This window comes from Callospermophilus lateralis, chromosome 9 (assembly GCF_048772815.1).
Source record: "Callospermophilus lateralis isolate mCalLat2 chromosome 9, mCalLat2.hap1, whole genome shotgun sequence".
NCBI lineage: Eukaryota > Metazoa > Chordata > Mammalia > Rodentia > Sciuridae > Callospermophilus > Callospermophilus lateralis.
The window spans coordinates 11,034,770-11,061,851 of NC_135313.1; the positions used below are offsets into that span (position 1 = coordinate 11,034,770).

At 39.3% G+C, this 27,082-nt stretch overlaps 1 protein-coding gene across 1 annotated transcript; it reads left to right on the plus strand.

Moving 5' to 3' along the window:
* The first annotated feature begins 11,003 nt into the window (after positions 1-11,003).
* Tm4sf20 (transmembrane 4 L six family member 20) lies at positions 11,004-24,169 on the plus strand. The gene is made up of 4 exons (XM_076866796.2): positions 11,004-11,186; positions 17,613-17,678; positions 21,760-21,911; positions 23,890-24,169. The coding sequence occupies exons 1-4, from the start codon at positions 11,004-11,006 to the stop codon at positions 24,167-24,169; spliced, it is 681 nt and encodes a 226-aa protein (XP_076722911.1).
* The last annotated feature ends 2,913 nt before the right edge of the window (positions 24,170-27,082 follow it).

Consider the following 27,082-nt stretch of genomic DNA (forward strand, 5'->3'; position numbering starts at 1 on the left):
TTCTGGAAGCAGTGTGCATTCTACTTCTGCGAAGGGGAGTGTGAGAGGTGGCTCATAGGGTGCAGGTGAATGTTTGGGCTTTGGCAAATGCAGGGCTTGGCTCCACACATCCTGCCTGTGTGGCTTCCCTGTCAGTCAGCTGAGCCCTGTGCCCGTCTGCAGCAGTTTCCTGTACTTTCCTGGCCTCCCTGGTTCTCTAGCAACGCCTAGAGCAGCCATCCTGTCCCAATCCTTTCATTAGTTTGCATTGAAATCTCCAAATTAATTGCATTCTTCACAAACAGTCCTTGGAGTGGATTTTCTTTTCCTGGTTCACCTATAACTAATTTAGAGAGTGCAAAGTTTGGAAAAACAAAGGCACTTACTGGAGAGTGAGAAGGCTGGCCACACTGTGGAAAGGAAGACAGAGGACCCACTGCACGGGGGAGGCCTGACGAGCCAGCCAGAGTTTGGGCTTTATTTGGAAGCTCTGGAAAGGTAGTAGGTGGGTGAAGGTAGGGCAGAGAATTGAACAGAAAAAAAAGGAGAAATGGACAAAATGAGAAATAAGAAACAGGTGGAATTAAGCTGGATAATGACAAACTTAGCATAACATGAGATAGAAAAGAAAAAAAAAATGGCTAAAAGCCAACCTGTCAAGTATTAAAGATTATTTGGTTTCTGCTACTTGCCAAATGTTTTCTATCTATTCTGAGGACAAAAGAGGACCAGCTTCAAACTGTAGAAGCGTTCAGTTTAGTTACATGGAAAAATTCCCTGAATGCAGAGAGAGTTGAATAATCTGGACACGACAGACAACTCATGATTTTTGGCTAGAAGAAATCTAATTTGAACAGTTTTGAGTTCAAAACTAACCACTGGATACACATGATTATGGATGATCCAATCCCAAGACAGTATCCACTGTATAAAAATTTGACCTTGACTCTAATGCTGTGCGTCAATTACCGTCTTTGTGATCTAGTCCCCTTGAAGGGCATAATATACATTCTTCAAATTAAGGTAACACAAAGTATGGCAAAAACCTTCCTTATAACATCGTCATGAGTACGTTACAGACTACGTGAATAATGATAAGGAGGCTATAAATCGTGTTTCATCATCGCATATTAAGAAGTCATTTGCTGAACATGTGATATAAGGTCTATAAATATAGACCTTACAGGTGGGAAATGATAAAGGGAACAGGCAGCCACAATAGGCAATAATGGCTCACCTCTCCCGCTGACTCAGGCACTTAGTGAGCCAGCTCTCAGTCTCAGCTTCAAGATAATCACAATGACGCCACAAGATCAGGGTGTGGGACATAGAGGTGGAGTCTACGGAAGAGAGAGGGTGTCTCTGCCCTGAAGGTGGAAACCCAGAAAACAGACCCCAAACTGGACCTCTGGTCCTCGGGCTGAATGGAGCCAGAGACCGAGGTTCAAGAAAGAGAACCAAGAAACTGGAGGTGGAAGAAGCAAGATGGTAGGTGGGCTGGAGCAGTGCCACAGGTGGAGGTGGCACCTCTCTGGCATTAGGCAGGGAACAGACAGAGCCTGCCTGCTGGGGTCACCAAGACTAGCCTAGGATCTCAGCTCTAAGTCACCACCTGGGAAATCTTTAGCAAAATGCTGGAACTCTTCAAGTCTTACTATTTTCATCTTCAAAACAGGAATACTGGCACTTACTGGAGAGCGAGAAGGCTGGCTGAGGATACAGGTTTGAAAACAAACAAACCTGAAGTGAATCTCCATAGACAGAAACTAAAGCTTCACAGCAAATAATTTAGTAAAATTTGATTAAACTACATCTTTAAAAATTAAACAAAAGTATTTACAAAATATTTTGCTTTATAATTAACAAAACATAGGTTATAATCACAACACGCTCATTTTTAAAACAAAGATGACTCAGATTGGTATGCAAAGCATTGGCCTGCTGCAGAATTTCTATCAATTTTCCTGAAGTCTCTCCTAATATCTTGACATTCAAAGAATTCTCTTTCTGTGATATGGTACGTTATTGTCCATATTTTCCCACAAGAACAGATAGTGAATGAACAAAAATAATGGTTTTCAACTTTAATTTTTGCTAGATACCCCCAAAAGCCTCCCTTCTCTGCATAACATCTAGAAATTCTGGATACAATGGAACCAAGACCTCTTTATATGTAGAGTCAGCTTAAAAGAATAAAGGCAACTAATTCCAGGGGAAGAAGTAAAAGAGGGCTGCATCTAGATGCTGCAGCTGCCTGGGCCAGGCCACGATGACTGCTGGAGCAGGGAGCCCTGTGGAGAGTATGGTGCCTCCAAGAGCCACCGGAACTCATGAGGGCCTTGCACCTACCACTGAGCTACATCCTCAGCCCTCACATTTCTAAATTTTCTTATTTTGCTTTAGTTTTCCATTGAAATGACCACTTTATAGCATTCTCAATAGTTATCTGTTGGATTTATTGTTTTCTTTCATGGATGTGGAAGTTTCAGGGGCAGTGATTTGTGAGTTCACTGACATGGAGCTAGTACATAGTAAGCTCTCAATAAAAATTGCTGGATGACCTGAATTAGCTAATGAGCTGTGCTTCAAACAATTCTCTGAGTCCTTGTAAGTCTTTATGTCCAATGATACTGCATACATGCTCATGCATGCTTTTATATGCATAAAATTGCAGTCATCCCCTAACTCTAAATAGGGGTGGTCCCTAGATCAGAGACTGTGTGGGAAACTACCTCTGTTGAGAAATGAGCAAGACATCTTACTGTTATTTTGCTTGTAACTGTTTACTGCAGATACATAATAAATGATGGTTGGCATTCCTACTTTGATCTTTTCCTGGAAGCTTTAATATTGTTTTGCTGCAAAGAGGACATTAGAATTCAGCCTAGTCCACACCCTTACTCTTTCCCTGAGGTAAGAAGGTAGAGAACTGTAATCTCTTGACTATTTTTTTGCATTGTTCAAAGTTGAGCCTATGGGCAGAGTTGAGCATTTTGGAAAAATGAGAAACAATAAATGCCAAGATTCATGAATGAAGAAATGTCACACTAAAACATTTTTTTTGTTTTGTTTTCAGTAAGCAATCACAGGCAGTGAAATATGGAATGTGTCATAGGAGCATGGGAGTGATCTTGAAATAGAGACACTAGAACTAAGAGAAATTTTTTTGTTCTGTGTGTATGGTGCTGGGGATCAAATCTAGGGTCTTGCACATGCTAAACAAATGCTCTACCACTGAGCTATTCTCCCAACCCCTAAAGGAATGATTGGGACAAAGATACATGAAAGGACCTGCATACGACAAATATCTGGAGGGGGCCACCTCACACCCACTTTTTCCAAATACATCCTGTCTCACCTCACCATCACATTTATCAATATTCTCCTGAATTATATCCTACCTATAGAATCCACAGACAACTAAATAATCAACCAGATATCCAAGGCTGAAGCAGGACAATCGTGAGTTCAAAATCAGCCTCAGCAACTTAGTGAGGCCCTAAGCAACTCAGTGAGACCCTGTCTCTAAATAAAACAAGAGAAGGGGCCTGGGGATGTGGCTTGGTGGTAAATCACTCCTGGGTTCAATCCCTTGTACCAAAAAAAAAAAAAAAAAAAGAATGCATTCTCCTTTTTCTTAATAGTTTGCTGTTTTGGGGGATTTAGGAAAGAACAGCAAACAGCTAGGAAGAAGACCACTCCCTATAACAGTAAGATTCGCAATGCACCAATCCAGACCTTACTGCTCTGCCCTTGGACAGAGGGAAATGGCATCACAGTGTTGCTTATTAGAAGACATGCTTTTGAGCATTCTGACTGACCTCCCCTGCAGAAACAATGCCTCATGTTCCCTGGACTATGAGGATCTTCCTCTTCCCGTGCCTACCTCTTCAGAGCTGCCAGCCAGCCATGGAGTAAACACAAACATCCCAGAGTTGCTCTCAGTCACCTTCCACACAGGCCACCCCGCTTCTTCCCTACTCTGCAGTCTCGCCACACAGTTTTGTGCCCTAAAATGCCTTACCCTCTCCAAGTTGCATGGACCCAGATGAGCACCATTTTTGTCCACACAGGTCTAGCTCTGTCATCGGCAGCATCAAGATTTCAGCACAAACGGAAATCTACGGATAGTACATCCAATATTTAAAAGTGATAATTCATGCTAATAGACTGACTACTAAATAAAAAGCATTCTTTGCATTATCAAATATACCGTCATAACAACCATATGAGAAACTATTTGCAAATCTTTAAATTTTGTCAAAATTTCAAAGACACCTGAATTTAATCACTGTTGTTTGTATATGTATTATAGCTAGGTGATCTCTCGATAGACAAGGATATTGGGGTAAAAAAATGACGTATACATAATTATATCATATTTGTTCAAGAATTTTTTCCTTACCTTCATTTCAATAAAAGTATTAAATGTTTGCAAATAATAAGGGTTTAAAAATAACTTGTATTCTATTGTTAATGATGTAAAGGATTAAAATGAAATATAATAGTATTTAAGCTGTACAAAATTTAAATATATTTTTCAGGAGAACAAACTAAAGAAAGGAAAACAATTACAATAATATTTTTCACATGCTTAAAAGTTAACTTTCTTAAGTTTATATGGTGTCACATGCCTGTAGTCCCAGCTATTCAGGGAGCTGAGGAAGAAGAAGGGCTTGAGCCCAGGAGTTTGGGGTCACCTGGGGCAGCATGGTGAGATAACATCTCTTAAAAAAGAAAAAAATAAGTTAACTTTCTTAAACATTTTTACAAAATTGTGTACAAAATTAAGACAAATTCAAAGTGTAACTAATAAGCATTCAAATTTTAAGTGAAAATTATTTTGATGAAGCTGCAATACTCATTTACTATAATACTTATTTTAAATAAATTTTAACAAAAATGAAAGTAGAAGTTCTCACATGTCTACTATTTAGTGTTCTTTTATTGCCAAGGTGAAGAATTCATAGCCTGTTTCATAATGCAATATTTAGACTATGTGTGAGTGAATCTCAGCAAAGTTTAAATGGTTTCATGAAACATCGTTCCGCACCATGCACAACCGTTGTAAATGCCGCACAAGACCTTGTGCTCCTTGAGAACAACATGAGAGCAAAGGGATAAGCAAGCAATGACATCCACCCCTGCTTCCTGGATAAGAAATTTTATTACACAAGAATATTTTGCACTCATGCTGAGAGGAAGGACTTGACAAGTTAATCTCTTTTCTCTTTCTTAAGTATTTCTGCCACACAAATCTTCTCCACCCTCAGAAGCAATCAACTGGGAAGCCCTGATTGCTCTGTGGAATTTAGAGGTAGGCAGCTCTTATTCTGGGGATGTGAGGCAAAAGATGTAGAGAAGCACATCTTTTGTCCTTCTTTTGAAGTACTCACGCAGTGTCAGTCACAGTAGCAAGTGTTCAGGCTTACAGGCTGAGCTCCGCATCCAAAGTGGTAGAAGGCCTTCACGGTCTTTAATGGATTTGTTTCTTAATAGGTTTGTTGTGATACGTGAGATTCTAAATTTCACTGCCCAAGGGAGGGACTCCTCTTGCCTAGTGTGTGAGAAACCTCTGTGATTATTGAAGAATCACCTCTTGTGATGTCACCATGAAAGAGGGATCCTTTTCCCAGGGACAAATGTCCTAGCTAGGGCTCAGCATGGGGTATTGAAATTTCTTGTTTATAAGGATGCTTTCACTGAGATGCAGCCTCCTGGAGGCCTACAGCTTACAAATGAGACTTACTTACGGTGCATTCTTGGTTATATTTCAAAGGCGATACATGTTTAATTTGTGGAATACAAAATCACAACATTGAATATGTTTCTCTGACTATTCTGCCATCCTGTTTATGTGCTTCTGTGGAAAGCCTCTATGCTGTAATATGGTTCACATCCCTGGGATTCACAGCCCCAAGAGTATATGCATTACTTGTGTATGTGTACTTTCATGTGACTTTCAGGGTACCAGCTGCTCTAGGTCTGGTCCCAGCAACCAAAAGTGTTGCAAGTCTAAAAGAGTCCTATTTTTGCTAATTTTTGAGTTTTGAGCTGATTCTCATTATCTCTTTCTTTTTAATTATTATTATTATTTTTAATGCAGGGAATGAAACTCAGGTCCTCATACACACTAGGCAAGGGTCTACCACTGAGCCACACTCCCAGTCATGTTTCTTATTGGCAAAACCGAAGGACAACCAATGACAGCAAGGAGCTTAAAAACAGATAGTACGGGCTGGGGTTGTGGCTCAGTGACAGATCACTTGCCTCGCATATGTGAGGCACTGGGTTCGATCCTCAACACCACATAAAAATAAATAAACAAAATAAAAATATTGTGCCCAGGTATAACTAAAAAAGTATTTAAAGAAAACAGATAGTAAAGGGCCCAAAGACTCTTCTCCTTGTAGGAGATTTGGGAAATATTAATATTGAGGCCTCTAATTGGTATAACCTCAAAAAGCATTTCTTTGTACCATCTCTTAAGAAATCAGTGATGACACTGAATACAAACAGGAAAGGGCAAGTGTCTCAGAGCCAATCATGCTTGTGCTTCAAATCAAGATTTCACAGTTAAACTTTGTTTGCTTTTGGAGAAAGTAAATACAAGAGCAAAATATTTCAGACCTTTACTGTCCTGTTGTAAACATGTCTTTAAAACAAATACATTCAGAACTAAAATAAGCTATTTGTGAGGTTGAAAAGTCACTAGAAAGGAAGTAAACCAGAGGTTTGCTACAAAATTCTCCCAAGGAATGAGATAAACAACAACAGGGAACTAATCATGTGCTTGAGTCATGCCCAAGCCAAGGATGGTACTTAAGGGCGCCCGGCAGAAGGAGGCTCCAGACCTCCCTCTCCTCTCCTGAGTCCTCTCCTCCCTGCACCTGAGTCCTCTCTACTGACAACATGGGTTGCTGTGGCTGTGGAGGCTGCGGTGGCTGCGGAGGCTGCGGTGGCTGCGGAGGCTGCGGTGGCTGCGGTGGCTGCGGTGGCTGTGGCAGCTGCGGTAGCTGTGGCTGTGGTAGCTGTGGCTGCGGTAGCTGTGGCTGCGGTGGCTGTGGTGGCTGTGGTGGCTGTGGTGGCTGCTGTGGCTGCTGCGGCTGCTGTGGCTGCTGCACCCCCAGGATGTGCTGCTGCCGCCGCACCTGCTGCCGCTCCTGTAGCTGCGGCTGTGGGAAGGGCTGCTGCCAGCAGAAGTGCTGTTGTCAGAAGCAGTGCTGCTGCTAGGTGGCCACCAGCCTCTGGGCAGGTGCTGCTGGAAGCCAGGCTCTGTCCTGTGTTGAGATCGGTCTGTACTTTAATCTCTCTGGCTCACCTAAATATCAGCCATGTGATTTAACAGAAATACATCTGACCAGAAATCAGAAGACCACATTTCTAGTCCACCTGCTGGAGACGCCTGACCCACAGAAAAGTCAGCCAATCTCCTGAGTCTCACCTATTTACCTCTACAATAATAAGGTGAGCTAAGAATCTCTAAGAACTCTTTCAACTTTAATAGCATGTGAATCTACTGAGTTCTCAAAACTAAAGTCACAGCCTCCCTCCCAACACACACACACTCTGAGGATTTCTCCCAAGTCTAACCAGGCCTGACTCCGGTTAGCTTCTGAGATCAAGGACATTTGGGGTGTTATGGCCACAGACAGCTCAGAGGGGTTTTCCTGTATGCTTAAAGTTTTTCTCCTGTCTGCACTTTGGCTATGGTGGACATTAAAATCCATTCATATAAAAAATTCACCCTCAGTCCAATGAGAACCATTAATCATAATCTGTATTACAACAAAATCAAGCCAAAGCTCACTTTATATGGGCATAAAAATTCACATTAATGAGCTCAGTGGAATGAAACAGAGCTTTTTAATATATTCCATTCATCTGAAATATTTGTTTGTGGAACTCCTCTTCTTTTTTGTCTGCTTATATAGATTATATATCGTACATTTCTTACATTTTCTAATGTTCCTTTATTTTCTTAAATATAACTTCTTAATAAAACATTGGGAAAATATAACATGTTTTTGTCTTGGTTTTGCTTTGCTTGTTAAGGGATGGAGCTAATGTTTGGCAAGGCAAGTTGCAGACTTTGGGAATGTTATTGAGATGAAAGATAAGAGATACTGACTTTATTAGTTAATGCAAGCTACTGTGACAAATTGACACACAACTAGATAATGAATCAACATAATTTTTTTTTCTTGTTGATATCAACTATTTTGAGCAGTTCTTGGTGGGCAGAAGGGCATGTGGGTTGAGGATGCTGTTCTTTACTTAGTGATTCAGGGATCTGGGTTGACAGAAGCGTTAACATTTTTTTAAACATCTCTTCTAATATAGCTTCGCTGTCTCTTGTCTATGGTAGAATAAAAGAGGGTAGGCAAAGCCCACCATTTTTTAAAGTTTTTAGGCTTGTGACACAACTTCCTTTCTCTCTCTTACTATTGGCTAGAAGTAGTCACATGGTCCTACCTAGATGGAAAGTGGGGTTCTGGGAAAAGGGGAAGTGCAGAGATTTAATATAAAAGGAAAATGCATCAGTACTGCACGGACAATTATCTATGTGTCCCTTGTAAAGCCCACACTCTAATGAAACTCTCAACTGGTTTGACTGTAGTGTTTTTGGAAGAAGTTGGGCTAAGGCAACCTGGGTGGGTGTTTATCATTCATTCAGATCACTTGAATTTCTCCTGAGGGTACCCAACAGGAGCTATCTTAATGTCACGTGAACCTGCCATAGGGTGGAGCTTCAGCGATAAGAGGTGAGAAGATTGAGCAGAAGACAGTAGGCTCTAGGGTATCTTAACCCTGGTTTTTTAAATGTTATATATCATTCCAGAGTCACAGTATAACTACAATTCAAATTGTTTTTGAAGGATCTGGTATATGGTAATCCTAGATAATCTAGAAAACAGTTTTTCCATACAATTTAATGAGATCACTATGAGGGCTCTATGAACTGTCTTGTTCAATATCCATTTCAGTGTCCTTCTGGTTTTTCTTTCTGTATAGCAGAGGTAGGGTGATTAGAAACCACACTTCCCAGAATCCTCTGCATGTGGGGTCTGGATATCGCAACAATTAGATCAATCCTTGAGGGGCAGGGAAGACGGCGTGAGGTGAAACCCGTCTTCTTACTCTTGTCTATTACTGCTGAAAGGGAGGATGTGGCTGGGGGAGCACACTGAGTCCTGGATCCAGATAATACTCCTGGGACCATATAATAGTTTTGTGGAAATTAAGAAACAGTTGCAGTGGCAATCATAGTCAAATTCCATGTTTCAGGGTCCAATCACTAGCTTGGAGGGTGTGACAGGGTAAGGACCAGAACAGTGGCAGGGGTCTCCTGGGCAGTAGCTACAGTGCTTGAACTTGGAATATTTTGTTGGGAGATCTCAATTTCCTTGCCTTTCTGACTACTGCAGAGGCAGCAGCTCCACTGGGGCCAGTTCAACTGTGGTGTCCTGGGAAGCGCTCTGTCAGCCACTCTGGCCCCCAGCCTGTCCTTCTGCCCTTTCAACAATTTTGCACACAAAATTCCCCAATTGCATCTTGTCTCACATAACGCAGCTAGCAGAACTTTGATTTTCTGCAAGTTGACTGACACTGGTGAAATGCCCTTCTCATAACCTTTTCACATCAAATTTCAACCATCTTCCAAAGCTGAGTAGAATCCTAGTTCCCAGTGCCTCTGACAAAACCCACTTCAGAGGATTTTGCTATTTGGATGTGCCATGTGACAAGTTATTAAAATACTTTGGGTATTTAGTAGCTTTCGGTTTTAGCTCTTTTAGTTGCAGAAAAACAGAAAGCTATTAAAAAGAATATGAAAGAGATAATTTATTATGATACACTAGGGCATCTCATGAAAAACAAAGACAGGACCTGAGATCAGGCTTCATAAGGTAGAGATCAAGAAGTAGAGAGCCACTGAAAAGTCACATGGTCTCTGGCCTCCTCTCCGTCACATCTGTTCCTCCTCTTCCTTCCTGTCCTCCTGTGGTCTCACCTGCTACAGTCATTCACACCTCATTTCCAATAGCATCTGCTGAATCTGTGCTCTGAACCATGATGGGGACTGCACAGAGGTGGAAGGAAGAAACTGTAGGTACCAGAGCTGCCTCATGATTGATTCTATGCTTCTGGATACACTGGTTTGAATTTCACCACCCATTCAGACGAAAGCTCTGCCCTGGCCATGTTTGTTTGTTTTAAAGCCTATCCAACTGAACCTGTAGAAGTGTCTATGAAAGCACAGTCCAGAAATGTAAAATACTGTACACAACCCAGTAAGTGTTCAAGGTTTGAATAAAATAAAACAATCTCCTCTTCAATCTCTCTTCCACTGCTATCATTCATTCTGGTTTCCATCTTTGATTATTTTCAATCTGGTAGTGTTAACCAAACTTCCTACATTTCTTAGGTGGTCTATTTCCAAATGGACTAGTCTATAAGACTGGAATAATACAACAAAAAATTATTGGGCATATGAGAGCAAACAGCCTGACTGAGCCCTAATATATTGACTAATCATTTGCAGAAAATATTTTTCTCCCAATCCCATGTATGTTCATAGTCTAGTTGAATAATTTCAAAATAAGGGAATTTCAGAGCTGATATTGATATTATAGGAAAAATGGTTAATGTTAGTTGGATATACTTGTCCTTACTTTCCATAAGGCATACTAGTAAAATAAAAACATTTGAGGGGAACTTATCTTAAACCCATTCATTTTTCTTCTTCCAGCTTATATGTGCCTATTTTCATGTGTAAATTTATCTCACAGCAACCACAGATATTTTTCTGCCTTCCTTCCTTTACCATATCATAATACAAAATTATCCTTAGTTCCCATCATAAGCCTCATAATAACGTCCCACCCTATTGGACTCTGAACTACTTTCTGCAATTCATTTTTCAAAAGTGCTAAACTTTAACCAGAATGTTTGGATAAAAGGCAAGACCGTGCCATGCCAGCACAGCCATTTGGGCAAGGTTTCTCACTGAACCGGGGGTGACCATGACGTGCTGTGAGGGGTGGACATCCTGCAATGGAATCTGCCTGCTAATTCTACTTGTGATTGGAGTAGTTCTCAATGCGATCCCTCTGGGTATCGACTTAGTCGACCAAGACAAAGATTTTCAAAACCCCATCTCTTGCTATGAGTGGTGGTTTCCAGGAATTATAGGAGCAGGTTTGATGGTGAGTAATGTTTATTTGACTTGATTTGGAGATGGGCCTGCTTGGTTTTTAACACTCCTAAAGACTGTCTTTCAGCCTTGCTGTCAGATATGGATGGTTAGGAGCAGTGGTGTCGTATCAATTTATATTGGTCACCAGTGAACAATGTAAATTAAATAAACTATGTGATGCTGGATAGGGGCATTTTAAATCCATTCCCTCAACTTCCCTTTGCCCTATACCAGTCTCTAAGGATTTACAGGGAATAATAGAAATGGGAAGTTGCTCAGTGGAAGTGAGAAGGAACATTCCCCTGCAGGATGAGCAGCCTGCATGATAAAGCTATGGCTTGGCTGTGGCACCACTTGCATGTGAAAGGAGCTGGCCTGAGAGGTGCAGCCTGAAACCCTGGGTTTCTCAAATCACGGGCTTGTTGGCTTGGCTCTGACCTAGGGCCCAGAATGTCATGGAATTTAATAGTTTGACGATGACCAATGGGTCTACCTTTGTTGCGTAGTGCAATACAGAACTCATGAGCATACTTGATCACAAACACCGGAGGCATCTGCAGCAGTGAGATTTAGATCCTTCCTAGGAACCCTGATGCAGCAGACCTGGCCAGGACCCACTAGTATGGTGAAATTCTGTTTTCAGACTATCTCAGCTATAGGTCTGTCTCCAAAATATTACAGTGAGAAAATCATCTGTGCCGTCTTTCGTTCCTATATTTGTAAAATAGGGTAGTGGTTATTGAAGTTGAAAATTCAGCATCCAGGAAGTTTGCTTTTGTTTGTTCTACCACTTGTGTGCTATATCAGGGGCTCTAGTTAGTGATGGAGAAATGAGTTTCGTGTGTGTGTGTGTGTGTGTGTGTGTGTGTGTGTGTGTGAGAGAGAGAGAGAGAGAGAGAGAGCGAGCGCTGCAAGCACTACTATAAACTGTTTTGGAGAGAATGAAATGTGGAAGTAACTTCTAAAGAAATTTACAATACACAAAAGAAAACAAAATTTGGGATATAGTTTTCTACTTGAATCACTATTTTTGTTCCCCCAGTACTGAGGATTAAACTTGCCTCCCATACTCAAGCCAAGTACTCTACCTCTGAGCCACATCGCCAGTCCATTTTGCTTTACATTTTGAGACTGGGTCTTGCTAAGTTGTCCAGAAAGGCCTTGAACTTGCGATCCCTCTGCTTTAGCTTCTTGAGTTACTGGGATTACAGGTATGCATCACTGCCCCCTGCTTGAATCACTAATTCTTAAAGATGATCAGTTTCTGCTAGTGGTTATATTCCCAGACTTCCATAAAAATACTTTTTGGCCATTGTATTTTAAACTTCAGATAAAACTTCATCCTTGGGCTGCTACACTGGATTTGAAACCACTTCATCATTAAAACTCCATTCTAGAAAGCATCCTGAAAGGTTGATGGCTTCTTTGCTTTTACCGTCATGCGTAATCTATTCACCTGCTTTAGGTAGAAAGAATTAACAGGAAAGATTTTAGAAAGTTCTGGGGTTTGTTTGTTTTTGTTTTTGATTCCTGTTTTAGGGACTGTACTCAGGTCCTCACAGAAAATAGTCAAGAACTCTACCATTGAGCTACATCCCCAGCCTTTTTTATTTCTTATTTTGAGACAGGGGCTTGCTAAGTTGCCAGGCTGGTCTTGATCCCTGGCTCTGGCCTGCTTCTTTAAACTGCCTTGACAACTCTCTTCCAGGCCAAAAGAGAGAAAATATATTTCTCAGTAGCATGAAGAAACTGAAAATCCTTGTGTCTATTTCTCCCCCTGTAGAAAGCTTCTCCCTGCCTGAGTAGGTGAGCCTCATCTGCACCTAGCCTAAGCAGAAGCCAGAGGTTGACTTTTCCATCATAACTTAATAATAATGGAAATTTCTGTAAAGTTTCTAACCATTCCTGAGTTAAGATAATCCATTTGAATTAACTCATGTAGCTTTAGATATAAATTGGCCTTTCCATAACCCCATGATAATTTTTTTTTAAATTTCCTGACTAGTATTAAAGAAGGTTGTCGTGGTACATACCTATAGACCTCTTCTTTTGAGAGAGAGCAGGAGCAGGGGGAGGGAAGAGAGAAAGACACAGAGACAGATGGAGGGACATAAATAAATCCTCCATTTATTGACAATCTGCTAGGTGCCAACTACTGGTTCATGTATTACATTGTTATCTCATTTAAGCTCCCAGTTATCTGAACAGATATTATCAATGGTACTTTGTGGACTGGAAAACAGGAAGGATAGTAGGGTTAGTAAGGTCTCAGGGTGGGTGTGAAACCCAATTCCAGATTCATCTGATTCCAAAGCTAGCAAAGTCCTCAACACCTGTCTCAGAGGAGGTAAAAGATAAAATCCATAATGTAATCCATAAAGTTAAGTTACCAGGAAACTGGTCCCAGAAAGGTTATTTATGCTTATGAAACAGTTTCAGAGAATCTGGACTTCCTTGTTCACAACTAAATCTATTTTACCACCCTCAATAAATATTAACCAAAGCTTTTGATGCCAGACTACCCCTATTCCTTAGTATTACAGAATGGCATCAAACACTCTGAAAGCTTCTCCCTGCCTGAGTAGGTGAGCCTCCTCTGCACCTAGTCTAAGCAGAAGCCAGAGGTTGACTTTTCCATCATAACTTAATAATGGAAATTTCTGTAAAGTTTCTAACCATTCCTGAGTTAAGATAATCCATTTGAATTAACTCATGAAGTGCACTTTACAAATAACTTCAGACTCTAGGCTATGTGCACAAGCAAACAGGTGGGTGGTAGAAGGGCCCAGAAGAGAGGAATGATTTCCTTGGCTCTCTACAGAACGTGGGAGAATCTTTTCCAAAGAGAATGATGCCCTTTAAAACATCTGTCAAAATACTGACTACTTCAAAATACTGACCTCACAATAAACTTGTAAATACACAGAAACATTTATAAAGAAGAAATCACTACCTGTGATAAGCCTTCGAGCATACTTCTTGAAGTCTTTGGGAACTTGCTGTAGCATGTCAAATTAGTACTGCTTCAAAATGGGACATTTTTCAGGAAGTTGCTAATAATACAACCTCTGGAATTCGTTATTGATTACTTCATGAAAATACTTTTCTTTTATGCTTTTATGACTTACCCCAGAGGCAAACATTTTATCTTTTGAAATCATTACAAAGTAAAAAATGTGCAATTAATTATCTTTAACTTCATATCTGCTAAAGATCAACACAAATATTACTTGTTCAAGTATTAAAATATATTTAAAATGTTTCCTTGAAAAATATAAACAGAAAGGCCATTTTATTTACCTGAAGTTAATCATAAGCCTGAACTTAATCATGTCTTTTTTTTTAGTTCACTTATTACATAATGGCAATTTATCAAAGTCAATTAATACAATCTTAATAGAAAACAAATGTTGAAAGTTAAATAGATTAGAAGATATTGTGTAACAGGTATTTGTGAAATATAGTCTTTATATTTATGGTGAACAATGCCTTTGGGTGTTGCTCTCCTGTTCAAGTGATTAGAGAACCCTCAGAAATCTGAGTTCTGTCACAGAGTTTTCACTTGTCTTAAGTTCTTCCAAGCTTCCTTTGTAGAACTGCATAAGTTCTAAAACTGAATAAAAGAAAGACTAGCAAGACTTTTAATTAAAAAAAAAAACTTCATGCATTCAAATATGCTTAGGAATGGAAGAGAAAGAGCATTCTCATAATTATTCATTTTGGCAGGGGGTTACCTGGAAGATGTCTAATTCAGTTACATGTACGCACTCAACACACATAAACTTTCACTTTTTAATGTCCACCCCATATGTAGCACCTCCCATTTCCAAAGCTCTAAATGGGCAAAATGTTTTAAATATAACTCATAAATATAATGAGTTGCTAAGTTACCCACCATGGCAAAATAAAAATGTGTTGATATGCCATGAAGTTGACTGGGGTGATGATTCATACATTGCAAGTTGTTACTTTACAAACTCCCTTTGCAAGGGAATCATATGCGTAAATATTTAATATTTCTGAAATAAGTTAATCCTTAAGAAAGTCACCAGAATTTAATTTATACCAACCGGGAAAATGGAATGATTTGATGTTGCTCCACTTTCTTTTAAAAGATTCATTCCCTTTTTTTTGTTTTTGTTTTCCAATTTATTTTTTTTTAATTTTTATTTGTTTTAATTAGTTACACATGACAGTACAATGACCTTGACATATCATACATTTGAATCAGATATAATTTCTCATTTTTCTGAGGCTACAGGTGCAGAATCACATTGGTCATGCAGTCACGTATATACACAGCAATAATAATGTCTATTTTATTCTATTGTCCTTCCTTTCCCCCCTCCTCCTCCCCTCCCCTCCCATCACTTCTCTCTACCCAATCTAAGGTGACGCAATTTTCTTTTCCTCACATCTTCATACATGTATTTTGTATAACGATGAGGGTCTCCTTCCATCTTCCATGCAATTCCCCTTGTCCCTCCCTTTCCCTCCCACCTCTCTTCCCTATTTAGAGGTAATCTTCTTCTCATGCTCTTCCTCCCTATCCCATTTTGATTAATTCCCTTTCTAACTTAGTACTTGATAAACTTTTCTTTAAAGAGCCAGATGTGACTATTTGAAGGTTTGCAATCCAATCTCTTCCACAATTTAACTCTACTATTGTTGCACAAAAGTAGTGGTAACAATATGTACATGAATGTGCACAGTAGTATTCCAATAAAACAATTTACATAGTTTGCCAGTTCTTGTCCTAAACTTGTACTGTAAGCTCAGAGGCAGCTTATGAATACAATAAAAGGTTCAGTGCATGAATGCTGATATGTATTTGGGGGCTAAAATTTCCTTTTCCTTTCCTTCTGGGCTTTCAGCTCTGCCTCCTCAGCCCCATGTGGCCTCTGATTTGCAAGAGGATTGGTGGTATTCAAGGTAATGTGTAAGCAAAGCTTGATAACATACAAAGTGACTTGGAGTCAGAGCATGATCATATGTTAGGAAGTATTAGAAAAGTGCCTTTGTGAGAGGTATAAATCTTAGACCTATTACGAAGGAACAAAGGTAGATAGATATATATCTTTCTAAAGGACCAGGGAAGGGGCAGTTAGAAGGGTATGATAAGCAAGGGTGCTGTTGAGCAGCATAAGAACAAACTCTATGTAGGAAGAGGAGAGGGTTTTAGGACCCAGTCCATGTGGAACAGTGTTTAAGAGACCCATAGGCCTAGTTTTGAGTTCCAAATTTTAGACCCCAAATACGTATCAGCATTTAGCCCCCAAATACATATCACTCTTCCACCTTACTTGGCAAGCTACTCAAACTTCTTGTGGCTCTCTGTTTTCCCACTGGCATGGTGGTGCACACCTATAATCTAGTGACTCAGGAGGCTGGAAGATCACAAGTTCAAGGCCAGCTTCAACAACTTACCAAGGCTCTGTCTCAAAATAAAAAGTAGCTCAGCGGTAGAGCATCCCTGGGATCAATCCACAGTACCAATAAATAAATAAATAAATGTGTATATCATAGGATTGATCACAAGAGTTTTGTGAGGATGGCATAAACTATAGTATGTAAATCACCGATGACAGAGCCTGGCGTGCAGTTAGAGAGCTCAGAAGATGTTAAAAACAAGACCAGGACACAGAATCACTCAGGGACAGCTGGGCTGAGATGGCAAAAACACTTCGGGCTAAAATTTCACAAGTGGAAGGAAGTAATTTACATTCCACCCTTGAATGACACAAAACTCCTTCTAGTACGAATTTCTAGTCATAGCTGCTGACTAAATACTTCTAAATACTGAAGTACCGAAAACATGGCAGCATTTATTACAGCTTTCCTTGGCAATATGTGTTTCCCTTCACATGGAATGCAATGTGGACAAGACTTCTAAACATCGGTGAGATCATTAGGGATCGTGTATAAAGAAGCAGAAGAGACAAGGTGGAACCCAAAGCAATTTGCAAATAGAGGCTTGGGGAGACTAGCAGGGTGAAAGTGGTCCTGAGTTCTCAGGCAGTTGACAGGCAGGCAAATAGGGGGTGGGTGATAGAACGGCCAGGCAAATAAAACCATTGTGTTCTTTTCTGGAGGCTTACCAGACTCATGCATACAACTGATGGGAAACTGGAATGAATAAATAAATGACCCTAATCTATTTAAATCTAAGTTTCTCTGTAGATGACTCAGGAAACTTACAGTGTAGACCAGAGACTTTATAAATGTCATCTGAATACCTCCTCCCCCATCCCATTTTAATCTTAATGGTTGAAATTGGGATCAAAAGGTTCCCAAGATAAGTGTGTTGCCAAATTTCCTCTCTTGTTCTCTGGAGACCTGATTTCCCACAACTGGTGGTAAATGAAAGGTGAAGATGATTGCTTTTTCACTGGATAAGAAGAAATAATACTCATCTTTCTTGTAATGTAATTTCCAGGTCATTCCAGCCACAACAATGTCCTTGGCAGCAAGAAAAAGAGGATGTTGCAACAACAGGACTGGGGTGAGTACTGGGCTATCAGTTTGAAGGAGAATGGCATTAACAGCTATTCACATCCAAGCAAAGCCACTCTGGGTCATCTGCCCCTACTGAATCACAGCAGGGCTCCACTGGCAGGGCCACAATCCTAGAATCACAGTATTTAGGATGATTTGATAATAATATGGAAATTAAGCAAGGTTTCCCCCACCCCCTCAGAAAAATTTAACTTTGGAGCTAGTCTTTGTTCCTTTCCTCATTCTTTAGTTCACTTATCCAAAAATTTTCAAAGAAAGAAGATTTATAGCTGGGCATGGTGCCACACGCTTATAATCCAAGTGGCTCAGGAGGTTGAGGCAGAAGGATCGAGAGTTCAAAGCCAGCCTCAGCAAGTTAGTGAGGTTCTAAGCAACTTAGCAAGACCCTGTCTCAAAATGAAACATAAAAAAGGGCTGGGAATGTGGCTCAGTGGTTAAGGGCACCAAAAAAAAAAAAAAAAAAAAAAAAAAGAGAGAGAGAGAGAGAGAGAGAGAGAGAGAGAGACTTATAAGTCATATTCAGAGCTGTGAAGAATCTCACAATACTCAAACAAGCATTAGGCTTTGTTGTATGTATAAAATACTTAGAGAAAAATGTATTCTCAATTCTCTCATACATAAGAAAGATTACTTTGCCAAGATCCAAATAAAAATTGTCCCTATTCAATTAAATAAAAGGAAATGGCAGTTATTTTTTTCAAACATTTAATACCTACTCTGTATAAAGTTGGAACTAAGTTAAAAGTAAATTCATATTCATTAACCTGATTATCACTCTGCTCAGAACACTTTCAAATATGCTATCAGTATTATTTAATCTTCTCAAAACTCTTAAGTGGGAAATAGAAAGATCTGGGATTTATTGATCAAGAAATGACGCTCAGAAAAAGTAAAAATTTGGGGCTGAAGTAAGTTGTAGAGCACTTGCCTAACATGCACAAAGCCCTGGGGTTAATCTCTGGCACTGGAAAAAACAAAACAAAACAAAACAAAACAAAAAAAACCAACCAAACAGTGAACAGTAGGTGGGTTTTTCAAAATCTACCAAACTCCAACATTCAGTTTTTTTTGTTGTTGTTTTGACTGTGCTGAGGTTTAATAGCACATCTGGATCATTTAATTTTTTTTTTTAATTTTAACTTGTTATATATGACAACAGAATGCATTACAATTCATATTACACATATAGAGCACAATTTAACATTCAGTTTTTATACATTGTTTATGCCATGAATGTTGCTACCAAGTGACACCAAGAACTCTCCTGTTTCTCTAAAAGAATAGATCAATAACAAGCAGTTGAAGTAAAGATGCCAGGTCAAGCTTGGCATATTTAAAGGAGGTTTTAAAGTAATTATTCCCAGTCAGATGAGAACATTTACACCAGCTAGGGAGATGGACAAAATTACCGATTCCTAGGTGGCCCTGGGAGATTCTGCATCAGTATTTTTCAAAAGTTCCCAAGGTGATTCTAATGTGCTGCTGGGATGAGAACCTCTGTTTCAAAGAGAATATTTATATCCATAAATGTACTCATATATATATTTTTTAAAAAACTGTCTGCTTCTGGCATTTGCTCTCTCTAGGATTATAAGAATTACTTTAATTACAGTATTTCTAGTCTATCTTTTTGATACATTGTAGGTATTTAATAAAAGTCTTCAGTTTCTCCTGCTTGTCCTTTTTCTTCATAATATTTAATAATTTGGAGTTTGACTTTGCATCACTTCATGAGCAAGTAATCATCATTTCAAAGATCACTCAAGTTCTCTCTCCTTGTAGATTATGGTGAGGTGGGAATAACCAAACGCTTTTCACAAAGGTGTTGGGCTTAACTCAGGCTTTGCTTTTGACACTCACCTTGAAAATAATTCAGTCATGCTTCACCAAGATTCCCAATTAATTCCATGCTGAGGATCTGTAGGGGTTCCTGGAGTGCCACTGGGGTACTCTACTGGGACTAATACTGGTAATGCTCTGTGAATATTCGTGTTAGTTATTTAAACCAATTGCCAGTTTATATTGGTGTATTATTTAACTGGTTAATGTCTTAAAACCTTCTTAGCAACTTTTTTCCCTTGTTGGCAGGCAGGTAAGGACTGGTGTTTAAATCACACCTGCTATCTTCTAAGTCTAGTAAGACCAAAGCATCATAAAAGCAACAAAGGTCTGATCTTGGGAGGGCAGGAATGGAGTTACCCAGGCTTGTTCCTATTTTAACTGTTCCTTGCTTCCTTCTTTCCTCCTTTCCATTTTTTTTTTGTATCTGAATATGAAATAGCTTTGCTAAATCACTTAAATAAATCCCCACTCTAAGGCAAATACAGAAGCCTGGAATCACTTTCTGTAGACAGACTCCTTTCAAGTGATGAATCAGAAATAGATGACCAGAAAATAAACAAAATGTTTTTTTTTGTTGTTGTTGTTATTGTTGTTTTGGTACTAGGGATTGAACCCAGAGGTGCTCTACCACTGAGTACACCCCCAGCCCTTTTTATTTTGAGACTGGATTTTGCTAAGCTGCTCAGGCTGGCCTTGAACTTGAGATCTTCCTGCCACAGCTTCCCAAGTAGCTGAGATTACAGGCGTGCACCATGGTGCCTGGCACATAGCAACATTTCCTGATTAGTAAATTTAACTGGCAGAAGTCACAGTAGTGAGGAAGAACCAGGATTTGAATTTAGTTGGCAGCAGTGGAATATAGATACTAAAGCCCCACCACCAGCATTTCCCAGCTGAGACCTGGGGATCTGTCTATCTCCCTGAGCTGTGGCTACCTCTTCCGTAAATGGAAATAATAACAGTGTCTATCTCCTGGGATTGCCAAGGATTAAGTATGGTAGTTAATATATGTAAGATCAAATGTCCCCGAAATGACTGTATAGGCAGCCAGTGGACTCTGCCCACTTACTGAAGGAGGTCTGAAGAGCATGTCCACAAGGGCTCTGGGAGCCACAACCTTCTTCCTTCAAAGGGGAAGGGAAGTATTCTCTTACTTCATTTATACTGATTTTGGAATTCATCACAATCGTCACAACTTCTTTGAAATAACAGTTTGTTTTTGTTAAAAAACACAAACTTTTCTCTCCTATGCCAAATTCCACGCTGTTTTCGTTGCTGACTCATGAAATGAAAGACATTTACAGTTTTTTCTTCCAACACAGTAGTTCTCAACCGTGGGCGACTTTAACTCTCCACTCCCACCCCAATGGGATATCTGGCATGTCAGGAGCTGTCTCTGGTTGACAGACACACTGGGGCTGCAGGAGAGGAGTGATACTAGCTTCTAGTGGGTGGAAACCAGGGATGCCAGTCAGTGGTACTGAGCTGAAAGTCCTGCTCCAACATTCCTCAGCTGCTCGCTGCAGGATGCTTGCCACTGTCACAGAGAGCAAAAGGGTCAAATCTGAATTAAAGACTTAGGAGCCAAAGTGTGGGTAGTTAACATCTAGTTGAGGTTCTACAAAGTGCAAAGTGCACAAAAGAGGGAGAAGGAATCAATGCTCAGTGGCCAGGCAAAATATACAAGTCTCAGGAATATACAAGTTGAGATTTTTTCAGTCAGGGGTGTTGTCACACACCTTAGTCCCAGCTCCTAGGGAGGCTGAAGCAGGAAGATCACAAGTTTGAGGCCAGCCTTAGTAAATTAGTGAGATCCTGCCTCAAAATAAAAAGGGCTGGGGATGTAGCCCCTGGGTTCAATTCCCAGTACCAAAAAAGAAAAAAAAATATTTTTTTCAGAGACGTTTTCAGCCCGATCATTTTTTATATGAGCATAATCAAATGAAGCAGACACTTCACCCTCTAAGTCTTTTACAATTCACAACCAATCAAACTGTGATCTTCAAAGATCTAATACTATAAAGTGACTAGGGAACAACAGCAGTTGATTCTAAAAAGGTTATATGGGCTTGGGAGATGTCCCCAGTGGCTGTGCTTCCCCAGCACACACAAAGCCCTGGATTCAACCCCCAGCACAAAACTAGCACCCCCACTGTGCTGTGGAAACTTGAACCAGACTGAGGATGTGTAATCATGCATGCAAATGGCTCTGCTTTATTTTTCAGATGCTTCTTTCATCACTTTTAAATGCAATCACAGTCATTGGTGCTGTGTACTGCCTGTTGGTCTCCATCCAGGCGCTCTCTGAAGGTCCGCTCATCTGTAATTCTCCAAGCAACAGTACCACCACTTGTGAATTCTCATTAAAAAACTTAACGTAAGTAACCTTCCATTGTCTTACTGTCTTGAACAGTTGCAGCTAGATTAGAGTGTGGTGTGCAAATAATGCCATTTTTTTTTTGATGTAGCAACTGGGACAAACCTTCTTAGGGACTCAGCACTTAATCTCAACAGGTACAATCGCACATGGATATGAAGGAATCACTACATTCAGAATGTTATGGTATGGTCTTATCTAAAAGGTTTAGCTCAGATGGCTTATGCTTGTCTTTTAAAAGCTTGTGGTTGAGGCTGGGGATGTGGCTCAAGCGGTAGTGCGCTTGCCTGGCATGCGTGCGGCCTGGGTTCGATCCTCAGCACCACATACAGACAAAGATGTTGTGTCCACCGAAAACTAAAAAATAAATATTAAAAAAATTCTCTCTCAAAAAAAAAAAATCCTGTGTTTGCATGTGTATGGTGTACGTCTATAAATTTTTTTCTGGTACTATGCACTTGAAACTTAACTTTCATCCTTGGAGAATAGAAATATGGGATGCCCTGGGAAGTAAAAGGAATGTTTACTTTCTACACTTCTGAACTGATTAAATTTGGAAACTATGGGTGCACACTCTTTATAATTAAAAAATTTAATAAAAACCTAATAAGTAATAATGTAGTCTTGCCTGTATGACCTAAATGAAGAAGCCAATGGATTCTTACAGACACATTATATACCACAGGTGGAAATAAAAATCAGTCATGTAATAACAATATAAATGGCTCATTTCAGTTTTTTAAAATGGTTTATATCTGAGTCTAGGTATAATTGGTAAAAACTGTTGGAACAATCTAATTCTTTAGCTATCTGTATAGGCTGCTCAATTTGGAAAATAACCAGATTTTACTTTTGTAGTTACATGAATAAAATCATCTTCCCCCTTTTCCATTATCTTGCTAAATCTAAGAAGGAAAAATCTTTGAACATTTGCATAGCATAGTGATTGTGAATCAAAACCTAAAGAAATTTTCTCAACAGATTTGAAGAGAAAGATTAGAGATCTCAACCACAGATGCCCCAGTTAGCCCTCAGTGAATGACAACAGCCTGCTAATGTACCAGGCTAAGCTCTGCAAACAGCAGCACTCAGTTGACCTATCTAGTTGGCCTTAGGGAAAAGCTAACCAGCAGTTACAAACCCGTTTGCCCACAACTTCACAAAGCAGGTCCATATTTCACGTGCAGGAAACACTGTTGTTTCCTAGCTGAAAAATTAGTTGTTGGAATACAGAAATGTAGACTCCTTAAGAATACTCAGTCTTACTCCAGAAAGAACTAAAGAAAATTGCCTTGAGATACGTGTCAGGGTTAAACTTCTCATTTTCCATAGCCTTTAGAACAAGCACAAATTAGATGTATTTGAAATGTCTGGTGGGTGAAAACCATACATCTGGTTTAAGAGAGATGTAACATTGCAGTTCTGCACAAAGACCTGAATTCTTTTGTTTTCATATCTTCAGCAAGTGGAAGTGCCTGCATAAGTAGGTGAAAGCATGTGACAGTGTTCTGCCATTTCTTCTTCTTTTTTTTCTTGGCTCTGGGGATTGAACCCAAGGGCACTTATGTGCCACATCCCCTATTCCTTTTTATTATTATTATTTTAAATTTTGAATCAGGGTCTTGCTAAGTTGCTTAGGGTGTTGATAAGCTGCTGAGGCTGGCTTTGAACTTGAGATCCTCCAGTTTCAGCATCCTACTGCTGGGATTACTGAGGCATGTAGGACTGCGGATGGCTGGTATTCTGCCATTTCTGACACAGAAAAATGGCAATTTCATGTGGCTGATCTTGAGAGTATGTGTTCTATAAAAATGCTTTTGCATGATGGGATATATAAGGAACAGAAGTCATAACTATTCGGGTTAATGGATCTATATTTAGAAAGCCATAGTTTCTGGACACAGTATTTCAAAAGCATATTCTGTTTACTATATATTTTTTTCTGGGCAGAGTATTTATTATCTCTTTTGTTTTTCAGTGACTTTCATCCAAAATCCTTCAACCTGCAGTGGTTCTTCAATGATTCTTGTGTGCCTCCTACTGGTTTCCCAAACTCTGCCATCAACAACATGCATAGTAATTGGAGAATACCTAACTCCAATTCTGAAGAAGACAGACAGAGGATTTTCCACTTTTCAGTATTTTTAAGTCTATTTCTTGTTGGAGTTCTTGAGCTCCTTTTTGGGCTCAGCCAGATAGTCATTGGTTTTCTTGGCTGTCTGTGTGGGGTCTCTGGCCAAAGAAGTCAAATTGTGTAGTTTAATGGTAATAAAATTAAGTATCGATACTTTGAATAACTTGAGAATTATATTTAAAATACATGCCTTTAGAAGTTCAATAATGAAACATTATTTAGAAAGCTGTGTAAGTCATTTTAATGTAAAAATGTTGTTTTTGAAGTCATCTTTGAGGTGATTAAAAAACCCCAACCTTTCATATAAAAAGCATGTTGTAAATGCATTAACACCTTCTTATGGAAAGACAAAATCATTGCTGGTTGATTTTGAGGGAGAAGTGGAGAGAAGCTTTCAATTTGTGTTATATTTTTCTGTTCTTCTGTGTTATTCCAATTTTCTAGTTATATATTTTTGTGTGTGTGGAGAAGGAGGAGCAGTTCTGGAGGAAGAATGGGAGAGAACAGAAATGATCTTGGAAGTTAAAGTAGTATGAAGCCTATTTATTGTATTTTTTTATACTTAAGAGAAAAACAAAAGAATATGTATATAATATATATAAAAATGTAGCCTGCATTCATTTAAGTCCTTAATTCTAATTCCCAGATTGTAGGGACACTACAGAGAATAGCCCTGTTATCAAGAAAAAAAATCAGTCTTTCTTTAAAAGATATGAGAACTAGTGTATTTACCATTTAAAATTTATTAAAGAGACAAACCTAAAACTACAATTTTCTTAATACTATCACTCTCCATTTTTTAATGTTCACTGGGCTCCAGTTTCTAGAAATAACTTACAATATCTATATTATAGCTTTCCAATAAATTAGTAACATTAAGAACTTATAAGGCTTTTCTTTAAACCCATTTACCATATGAAGACAATCTGCTCCTACACATGCCTATGTATCCTGAAGACCTAGTTCAAATGTGTCCTAATTGAGGAAGTCTTCCCAGTGTGCACAATTCCAATAATCTAAGTTAGTGCTCACTCCAAGTCATCATCATACCCGACACATATGACATATGTTTTTGTGTATCCACTATTACAGAATTTAAGAAAACAGAGACCATGTCTTTTTATCCATTACTCATCAATCCTTTCCCACTTTGGGTCCTTGGTAAGGCCGCTTCTCTCCCCCATACTCTGTTCCATACTTACCTGTCTTAAGTCATACTTTTTCTGTGAGGCCATCCCTAAACACCTAATGAAAAGTAGGCTTCCTTTTACTCTTTTATAGCTTTTATCACAACTGCAACAGCATTTTCATTTGTGATTGCTTTTTAGATTTCACAGTCCTGCATAATACCACAAGCTACCTGGGTGCAATAACAGGTTTCTTGTATTCATTTTTGGTGTAATTAGTACCTAACATAGTGCCTGGTACAAAGTAGGGCCATTATAAAGATTTTGATGTTTCTTCAGCACCCAATATTTAGTGAAGACTCGATGCTTATTGAATGAATGTCAAACTGCTAATAGCCATGAAATTAAAAGAGGTAAAATGCATGATACCTCATTGTGCTGGAGTGAATGACACAGGGACAGTGATGGTGCTTACAGTTTTCTCATCACCCTGGACATGGGAGATATGACTACAGTTCTCCTTGGGGTCAGGAAGAGACAGAAACTTAGGTGTCCCATTTCAGAGGGCAAAAGAATGGCTGGCTGGCAGTAGCATGATCAACTGAAACAGCCGATAGGTTATTCCTTTGCTCTTTCATCTTATGGAAACTGCTGCCATGAATTAAAGATCTAAAGCCTATGAGCCACTTGTGGTTAGTTCTTTTGGGTATAAAGCCATCTCTGATCAGGTACCTAAAAATGCCAATTCGTGTCTGTACATGTACTTTCTACCCCCAACCCCCAAATGTACCTAGTCATTTGCAAAGCTCAATGTTTCTTAATCCACATTCTCATCCCCAAATACAATCTCACATTGGAATTTATATATTAAAAAAAAAAAACACCCTACATCACTATCTAAAACTCTACTCATCCTTCAGCACATATCTCAAAACTTCTTTAGTAGAACTGTTTCTATAATCATCTCATTCTTTAATAAGCTTTATTCCCCCACCTCCATTAATATGTTAATTCCTTAGGAGCAGGAATGAAGCATATCTTCTGTAACTGCTACTTTTTAAGATCAGTGTGTGCATACAGAAGTCTATTTATTGAGAAAATAGATTATAATTAAAAAAAATATAAGATAAACAGTTCTATAACCAAGGTCCAGAAAAACAATTCAACCTAAATGCCAAAAAAGTATATTAAGAAACTGACAGACATTCATGTGGGACAACACACCACTTTCATAAAATTATTCTTTGAGTTGTAACAAGTTTCAAATGCCTCAAGTATTCCCAGAAGTGTTGTGTGTGGGGTGGGGGTGGTGGTGGTGGTGGTGATGGATGGGGGGGTACTTTACATTCTGAAAGTAGTGTAACAAAAATATACTTGCTGTTCTTACTTTTGCCCTGACTATATCCTTTTCTCCCCCTGTTCCCTGTACTTGGCATCCTTTTCTTCATTTTCTTTTGTTGAAATCATACATACACTTATTTCAAGGCTCAGCTATCTAAGAAGTATTTCTTGATTATCTTGATCAGGATTGAATTCATTTCTTAATCCCGAACATTTCTTTTCCTTTTACAGTGATTAACAACCTTTTTGGGGGAAGTAGTTTAGAATAATACAGGGCTCAACCTCAGAGTCAAGATTCAAGCTCTTCTACTTTTAGATATGTGACAAAGTCAAGAAAGGTACATTTCTCATTGCCTACTTTTGCATAAGATTTCTCATTTTGGGGGGGGGGCGCTGGGGATGTGGCTCAAGCGGTAGCGCGCTCGCCTGGCATGCGTGCGGTCCGGGTTCGATCCTCAGCACCACATAGAAAACAAAGATGTTGTGTCTGCCCATAACTAAAAAATATTAAAATTCTCTCTCTCTCTCTCTCCCTCTCTCTTTAAAAAAAAAAAAAAATATTTCTCATT